This window comes from Gekko japonicus, unplaced genomic scaffold, assembly GCF_001447785.1.
Source record: "Gekko japonicus isolate JY-2015 unplaced genomic scaffold, Gekko_japonicus_V1.1 scaffold566, whole genome shotgun sequence".
NCBI lineage: Eukaryota > Metazoa > Chordata > Lepidosauria > Squamata > Gekkonidae > Gekko > Gekko japonicus.
Window position 1 is genome coordinate 86,713 of NW_015165251.1, and position 9,249 is coordinate 95,961.

Below are 9,249 nucleotides of genomic sequence, written 5' to 3' on the forward strand. Positions count from 1 at the left end.
TCTGTCCTGGCCCCAGCCTGGTGGAACATGCTCCCTATTGAGACCAGGGCCCTGAGGGATCTTCTTCAATTCTGCAGGGCCTGCAAGACGGAGCTGTTCCACCAGGACTTTGGCTGAGGCAGTGGACACCCATATATGGCCTCCCTGAGGTTGCTGTCTATTTACTGACCACCGACAACTGGCCTTTAACTCACTGCACCATCAGGCTAGAACTTTATAGCCAACTGACGCTGTTTCAAGCTGTACCCATTGTTTTAATTGTTATAATGTTTTATCATGTTTTAAACTGAAATTGTATTTATTATAATGATGTTACCTGCCCTGAGCCCGCTCATGGGATATAAATGCAAATAACAAATAAATAAATAAATTCTTATTTGAATGTCTCCTCTTGCATGGTGGAAGTGATATTATAATCACCCATTTGATATGTAACTAACACAGGGCAGTACGTGAAAGAATGTCTTTAAATTTCTACAGGTATTATTCCAATAAAAATAACTTCCACATAAAGTTTTATATTTGTTTGAATATATTGTTTAAATCATGCTGGATTTTTTTTTGTAATCAGATATTTCAGTTCCTGTACTTGTTGCTATTAGGACATAAAATTTAATAAGTCGGTTTAAATTTTTGTTTACCAAATACTAAAGTTTTGTTTGCTAAATATTTTATATGACTTGAAAATACATATAAAAATAACAAAACATGAAAACAATACAGCATGACTCATAAAAAATAGTAAAACAGTGGCATCAAAAAAGCATTCTTAAAAAGGAAGATCTTTCTGAACACTTTCTAAACCCAGGGAAGGAGATACTCCGCTATGTATCTTTCCGTGAGATAAGTGATACTGACTAAGTACCTCAAGAGCTACCTGTGGATCTTTGATATTTATTTATTTATTTATTTTAGTCCCTGCCCAAACGGTCTTGTGGCGACTTATAATTTTAAACACTATAATAAGGTAAAAACAACAAAAACAAATATAAAATATTAACATCAACATATTAAATTATAAAATATGTGGATAGCAACATACCACTTATAAAAACAACTCAAACTAACCTTCCAAAGGCCAGCCTAAACAAAACAAGTCCTGCAGGGCACAGGTGTTATCCAAGAGTGCATTCCACAGGGTGGGGGCCACAGCTGAGAAGGCCCTTCCCCTGGTTACAGCTAACAAAGCCATCCTGGGACCAGGCACCTGCAAGAAGCCTCTAGATGATGACTGAAGGGCGCATGGGGAGTTGTACCCAAGCTACAAGCTACCCATGGCTCTTCTGAGCACTGAGTACTTCCCAGTGAAACACATGCCCCATATTTCAGGAAAGTGGGCAAGATTCTTGCACTGTGGGGCTGTGGTTGGCAAGTGGTGCCAGTCTTGATACAGCTCCCACAGAGAAACAGATAAGCTGACAGCCTTTCTGAGGTGCAGACCTTATGCAAGGGATGAAAAATTAATACAGCTGTTTTGTATGATGGTAACTGGAAATGTGTGTGGCTTTCTGTGATCCACAGAGCAAGTATCACTGAATTAGATATTCAAAAAGTGTCACAATGAAGAAAGCCCTCTGGCTGTTTGCCACTTAGAAAATAGAAGCACCCATAACATGGCACGGATATTAGCACCCCCACCCCCAATATCAAAAGCCTGGAAGATCCCATCACTGTATCAGACAGCATGTCTAACAGTTCAGTTAGGAGACAAGGGCTGGGTGATGCACAAGATTTCTTGTTTGTTCTTAGAGCCCAACACCAGATACATAAATTCCCCATGAGTGTTTTGACAGGCTATCTGGTAAGAAAAACTGAATTCATATAAATCTAGTACCTTTAAGTGTCCACAGCCGGAGGGCCCTGCCCACCCAAACTCTGAGCGGCATTGCTGCTGGGAGATCGGGCGAGCGGGGCCCTGTCCTGCCAGCTGCGAGCACTTAAAGAGGTCCCTGAGGGGCCCCACTATCCCTAAGTGCCCGCAGCCAGAGGGCCCTGCCCGCCCGCCGAGTGGCATTACCACTGGGAGGTCAGGCGTGCGGGGCCCTGTCCCGCTGGCTGCAAGCACTTAAAGGGGTCCCTGAGGGCCCCCACTATCCACAACTCTCCACTGTGAGAACTGACCATTTAGTCCTACTCTCTGCTTCCTGTCTTTTAGCCAGTTAGATCACAATGATTTCTTATATTCCCAAAGAGCTCCCAGTTCAAATCTATGCCCACAAGATATGCAAACTGTGAATAATTAGTTGCCTGAAACATTTCTTCCTCTTCTTTCTACATTTTTGCAAGCGGATTCCTTTCCCTAAATACTCTTCCCATTTACGGGCACTGGAAACCTTCCAGGTTAACAATTTGTAACCTTTTCTTTCGAAATTTTAATTTATTAAGCTGTTGAGCAAAACAAGAACTTTTATTTCCTGTGGAAACTTATCTTTAAATTAAGGTGCTTGTAAGCCTGAAGTTCTCCTAAAGCAGCTGTAAAGCAGACTGTTCAAGACCAAAGCACAAAAAGGTGGGGGAGATAGGAAGGATGCACTCAATGCCAAAAATGGAAGAAGAGAAATCTAACGAAGGCAATGGACTTTTTCCTTCCATATGTTTCCATTTTAGGAGTAAAATTAGTTTATTAGAAAGTTTGTTTGCTAACTGTATTGTACAATCATTTTAAAAGGAAATATTCTAACATATGTTTGGATTTATTAGACTGCAGATTTTAGACTGCAGTTTAGCAGATAGTCTTACAGTTTCCCATACAAAAAAGCAAAGAAACCTCTTTCTATTCCCACAGGTCAGTTTATAAAGAACAATATTCAATGAACACATATGCTCATATAACACATTATTTTACAACTCAGTTTTATTCCCCATTAAGCACTGTGTTAACATTTTTAAAAAAAAACAGTTTAATGTTGCACTGCTTTCTTGTTTGTTCAAAATACAGGTCATCCCTGCATTGCGCTTACTCAGCAAATCAGCAGCTGTGCCAGAACAGCAAAAACATGATATTCTTGCAATATTCTGGGATGTGCAACTATGTTACCCCATCTGTACTGCCACAGCTGCATGACACCAGGGCAAAAACAGATAGAGAAGAAGAGGGACAAAAGATAGGCAAGTTCAGTTAGCATCCAAACCAGTATTCTAGCAGGATCTCTACTCTTCACAGAAAACATGGGGCCCGCCCCCCGGTTATTTTTATGGGCCACTGCCCAATCCTCGCCTCCCCCGCCGTCCGCTACCCTCAGCCCAGCAGCCGGTGACTCCGCACCACCTGCTGCTGCCCCGGTGGCCGTCCTTGCTGCTGCTGGGAGGTCAGAGAGGGGAGGGCTGCTGAGCAGGGACACCTACCACCCACCACACCTCCCTCCTGGGTTAGGCGTCTGCCTGCCTCCCTCCCTGCCACGGCCAGCCAGACTCCAGTTAGGAGGAGGCACCCTGCTCTCTCCCCCTCTCCAGACTCTGCTGCTGGAGACCAACCAGGCGGCTCCTCTCCTCACTGCCTTGGGAGCAGGTCGCATGGGACAGGCTTGGCTGTGGCCTTTCTCTATCCACCCCTCACTGCAGTACCGCACAGACATATAATGTAGTTGTACCGGCGGGTGAAGTAGTAGTTGACGCTGATGGGCACCAGCCAGGCAGCGACTCCTGCCTTGGGGACTCGCCGCAGGATGGATGCCCCCCAGCGCCATGAGCAGAAGGGCGCCAGACCACTCCAGAAGGCGCAGCAGGAGGCGGAGCAGCTGGCCAGGAACCAAGTCCATGGTGAGCCTTCTTGCGGTGTGGTCTGTCTGGGGTTGGGGAGCCCTTCACCACCTTTTTAACAAGCACTAGTGGGGCGCATGTGACCAGTGGCGCTGCAGAGGGAAAAGACCGGTTTCGCTTTCCTTTACCAAAAAGCAATACTTTGCTCAGGCTCTGAAGGTGCGCGATGGTTGCAAAGCGACCCTCCCCAAAACTCGGCCACCCATTCAAGCCTACAGTTGCAGGCGAACCACCCAGGAAGGGTCGCCCCCTTTCGGAAGCATTCAGGCCAAGAGAGTGAGGTGGTAAATGGATTGAGCAACAGCAGGCTGCATGGCAGGCCCCCCGAGCAAAAAGTCGTTAGCTATGGGGCTGTGACACACCCACACCTCCTCAGACTTTATTCTCCAATCTTGACTAAGCAGATTAGAGGACTGGTGCTGGGTTACTCACAATGCTATCACTGCTCATCATGAGATGCTGATAGGCTCCAGCAAGGAAACCTAGGTCAAACAAGTTGCCTGAATGCAGAGAATGAGACCATCTTACTCTGCTGTCATACTTGAGGCATTAGGATTGCATAAGCAGCAGAAGAAACTGGGTGATGAGGAACAATGGACAAAGCAGAAAGGGAAGTATCTGTATACACAATGAACAATTAACAGAGACCTTTATGCTGCTGGGTACACAAACTTACTAGCTACAGCCTGAAACGATGCTTTTGCAATGACTGACTACTCTAGACAGGAAACTAAGTCTCCTGCTTACAGGAAAGCATAGGATGGAGGGAGGTTTTAGCGGCTGGCAACTATGATGTGACTGCACAACGGCATTTTCTCACACAACTGCTGCAGTGCTGGATGTTGGACACCTGCCCAATAGCTATGACTGGTCATTGTTTATTACTTTTTCAGTGTTATTAATGGAATATTAAGTTGACATTAGGGCCGCAGAGGCTTAAAGGTTAAGACGCTAAGAAGCTAGGAAGGTCTGTAGGTTGGCAGTTCAAGACCCTAGTGCCACGTGACAGAGTGAGCTCCCGTCTCTGGCCACAGCTCCTGCCAACCTAGCAGTTTGAAAGCAAGAAACTGCAAGTAGATAAATAGGTATCGCTTTGGTGGGAAAGTAACAGTGTTCCATGCATCTCGGCATTTAGTCATGCTGGCCACATGACCACGGAAACATCTTCAGACAGCACTGGCTCTTTGGCTTGGAAACGGAGATAAGCTCCGCCCCCTAGAGTCAGTTTTGACTGGCTTTCGAGCAATGGAAACCTTTACCTTTTACTAAGTTGACATTAAGGCAATGCTGATGTGTTTGCTTTGCACCAGTGGTGATTTGACAGGAGCACAGAACCAGGATTTAACATTATCTATCTAATGAGAAAAGCCAAGATGAATCCATGAACCACTGATGTCAGCAGTGGCTTGGCCCCACTGGCTTCAAGGAGACTAAGCAGACTAAGAGGATGCTGATACCACTTCTGGTTCCCGTCATTCCAGGGAAGTGCAGGCTGCTTACGGTACTGCTACTGATGGCTTGGCTCTATAAGGTCTGTGCACTTAAAGAAGGAATGACCAACACAGGACTTTCCCAAGCTAGCTGCTTATGCTAATCATCAACCTAGTTTTGGGCAATTCATAGTCAAAGTGGTTTCATCCTACCCAAAACTCCTACGTAAACCATCAGAAAGTAAAGCTACAGATCAGGAAAACGGGAATACACTATGTGAAGCATTACACTTACTGTTCAATTCGTGGAGATAGATACAGTTTGGGAAAAACCTGAGTAGCTTCTGTATCCTCAAAACTGACTGAAAGAAGAGCAACATCTTCCCCAGGGTCTTCGTTTGCATCCTAGAAACACACATACATAAAAGGAGGCAATTTCAGATTTATAGCAGTCATAACAATAGGACAGAGCCCAATGCCATGTTTAGGTTTGCAGTCTGCAATTCTCACCCTTTTAAAAATGTCTATAGGCAACTGTTCAGCATGGAGGGTCATATTGGAAATATAGCATTAGCAGTGAGTGATTTGCATATTTTAGTTGCACGTGGTTGACATAAATTACATGTCATTGCCATGAACATGGCAGATGTCAAGTTACTGCTAGTGGGCATGTCACAGTATTCTTATGCAGAAATTGCTCCCCTCAAAATTGAGTCAGCTCATTAAAAAAAACATGATAATTAGAAAAACAAGGGATTTGGTTTGATTTATACTTGCTTCATATTTTCCAATTCTGAAACATTTTTTTTGCCATCACAATTTTAAGCTGCTTAAGATTGTTTTTTTTAAAGTAAAGACAAAGGTTCTTAACTGGTCTATGTGCCCCCAAAGATCAGGCGTAATAGAATGGACAATGATATGAATGCTTTATCTAACAATGTAATTATTTTTGTTGTTTTGGTCAGTGTAACAAGAGTAAATTCAGTGAAAGGGCGGTCAGAAGTAATTAAGCAACAACATCCTACTATTCCAATGTTACTAATGTCCTGGAGCAGCGTTCTTCAATACTTGGGTCTAGACCCTTAGATGCCTCATGAGCTTTATAAAGCTGTTATTTGTGTTGCTTTTTGGAAGGCTCCTGGTGCTAGTGTGCATGCATAGTGAGCAAGAGTGCCATGCTTCCTGCCTCTCTGTTCACACATGCTAAGAGGAGCAGTAGCAGCAGAAAAGTAAAGCAAGAACACTCAGTGGAGTGGATTCCTCCACAGTTCTAACACTTGACTCAACCTTCACCATGGTATATCTCCCTTGGTACTTAGTTTGTGATGACTATCCTTGGCTCTCTTGGTCAGCTACTTCTTATTCTGATCTCGACTTTAGGAATAAATATTCCAGCACAACATTCCGCAGCTTAATAGTACAGCACATGTTTTGCATACAGAAGACTCCAGGTTCAGTCTTGGACTTCTATGATAAAATGGGCTTGGAAACACCGGAGAATTTGTACAGCTTTTGCCAACACCAACAAGGAGCTACATGGGACCCAATAATATGACCTAGTGTTACAGCAGTGGAGACAATTAAACAAAAAGGTATATAATTATTAGCTCACTGAACTGTAAATTCATATGGTCTCATCTAAGTACCAGAACAAAACATAGTTTTCTATGTTTACCAGGAGCACTGATGACATGTTCTAATATAGATGATTTTGAGGTTATAATGTGGTCAATGGTACTGTGCATGTAAAGTGCTATCAAGTCACAGCCAACTTATGGTGACCCCCATAGGGTTTTCAAGGCAAGAGACTAACAGAGGTGGTTTACCATTGCCTTCCTCTGCATAGCAACCCTGGAATTCCTTGTTGGCCTCCCATTCAAATATTAACTATGGTCAACCCTGCTTAGCTTCCGTGATCTGATGAGATCCGACTAGCCTGGACCATCCAGGTCAGGGCAGTCAATGGTATTAAATATTAAAAAGTCAATTTTTGTTATGACATATTTCAGTTAAATCTTATCTGCAGTACATTTTACTGTAGTTTTGCGGATCTAGTTGAATTTTACCTCATGAACACACTAGCACAATTCGTCTCCATGAGGCAAGTTATGTGCCTGAGATTGTGTGTGTCAGTTTTGAAAAGTTAGGAGAAATCGGCAGATATGTATTTGTCCAAATCAAAACCAGTGGGGCCAGGTGGGGGTGGGCCAGGAAATCCTATAAAAGGGAACGCACCACACCTACCAAGGAGGAAGTAACAAATTGAGCTCAGACCGGGGGGGGGGAGGGGCCAGTCTGAGGAAGGAAGAGGACCTGGATGCTGGAACCCCCTCATCTTCCCAGTTCTGAGGCCAGGGAGACCATCTTGGGGGGGGGGGTGCAAGCCTCACAATGGACAGTCTAAGAATGAAGCCAGCAATAATACTGGCCAAGTTTGGAGACCAACATGCAAGTACCTACTTGTTTGTAGCAAGTTGCATTAGAGTCGCTTATTTGAAAACAAAGCTTTAAAAATCAATTTAATTGTGTATTTCAACTTCTTTTCTTTTTATCGTCATTGTTAGGCTTACACACACACATAAACCAGGTGAAGAATACACAATGACTTTGGAGCTAAAGAAAATGCATGAAGAGACAGAACTGGTCCAACCAAAGATTATGGTGCTTCCTATTCAAGTATTTATTTGCCAACCTGCTCAGTCAGACAAACTATTCTGTTTCTAACAATGGCCAAATATTTCTGGCAAGACAACAAGCAGGGCATGAAGGCAAGAATCCTCTCTTATTTGTCTCCAAGCAACTGGTATTCAGAGATAACAATAACTCTGAACGTGGTACACAAACATAAAATCTGCCTTATACTGTGCTAGACCACTGGTCTCTCGAATCGTCTTATACCTTTCTACTCTGACCTGGAAGTATCTTTTCAGAGACTCAGGCATAGGACAGTTTTCACTGGAAGGGCCATGGACCAAAACTATCATGTTTTGCTCTTCCGCTGTGTTCTGGTATGTCCTGTCATATTGAGGAACAACTGGATTGTGCCCACTTTTATTCATTAAGCAAAAACAGTTACATACTTTACACAAAAATTCATTTCAAAAATGAAAATCTGGCCCCTCCTCTTATCTTGTTAACACAGTAAAATTCTCCCATGCTATATTCAGTAGCACTATTTAAACCAAATGCTAGTTTTCATTCATTCCAGTGATATAAAGTTCATAATATCATTTACAATATACTTTTTATTTGACCTGTTAAATCACCAAACAATAACCAATTCTTTAAAAAAAAAAGGATTCCTGGCAACTATTAATACCTAAACACATTCAAAGCACAAAACACAAAGCCATTGTTTCTCTATATCCTACTACCTACTGTAACTGAAAACTGGGAACTTACTGGAAGTGAAGATTTATTATGAGTCATAGTGTTAATAGCCTGTCCAACCAAAACATCTGCTCTACACTGGTACAACTGCTATAATTCATTTCCTCTCATATCTGGAGTATAACCAAGTGTTTTTGTTCCTTTAAAATGCGGAATTTGAAAGACCAGGCATTAACTCAAGAAGATATCTTGATTTCTCAAGCTTTTACAAAAGAGAATTTTTGTATTACATAAGATTTTCTGGAATTACCAATTATAGTTTGTAATGGCAACAACCAAATTAGATGATGTTGCATGATTCTAGCTTGGAATTTAACACAGTATTGCATACTGGGAAATTTTCTCAGTGGAGGGTGGTAAGCAGTGGGGTACCACAGGGATCAATACTCAGTCCGATGCTTTTTAACTTTTTCATTAATTATTTGGAGTTGGGAGTAAGCAGTGAAGTGGCTAAATTTTCAGATGACACGAAGTTGTTCAGGGTGGTGAGAACCAGGGAGGATTGTGAGGCACTCCAAAGAGATCTGTCGAGGATGAGTGAGTTGGCATCAACATGGCAAATGGGGTTCAATGTGGCCAAGAGCAAAGTGATGCACATTGGAGCCAAAAACCCTAAGTATAAATACACGTTGATGGGGTCCGAACTGGCAGAGACTGACCAAGAGAGAGA

General features: G+C 42.9%; 1 protein-coding gene across 1 annotated transcript in view; it reads right to left on the reverse strand.

Annotated features, from left to right (window-relative positions):
• Nucleotides 1-9,249, reverse strand: part of BRE (brain and reproductive organ-expressed (TNFRSF1A modulator)) — a 162,562-nt gene that overhangs the window by 74,865 nt on the left and 78,448 nt on the right. Inside the window, exon 6 of the mRNA XM_015410137.1 lies at nt 5,485-5,594. Within this exon, the coding sequence (XP_015265623.1) occupies nt 5,485-5,594 (110 nt within the window). The remainder of the gene's footprint in view (nt 1-5,484; nt 5,595-9,249) is intronic.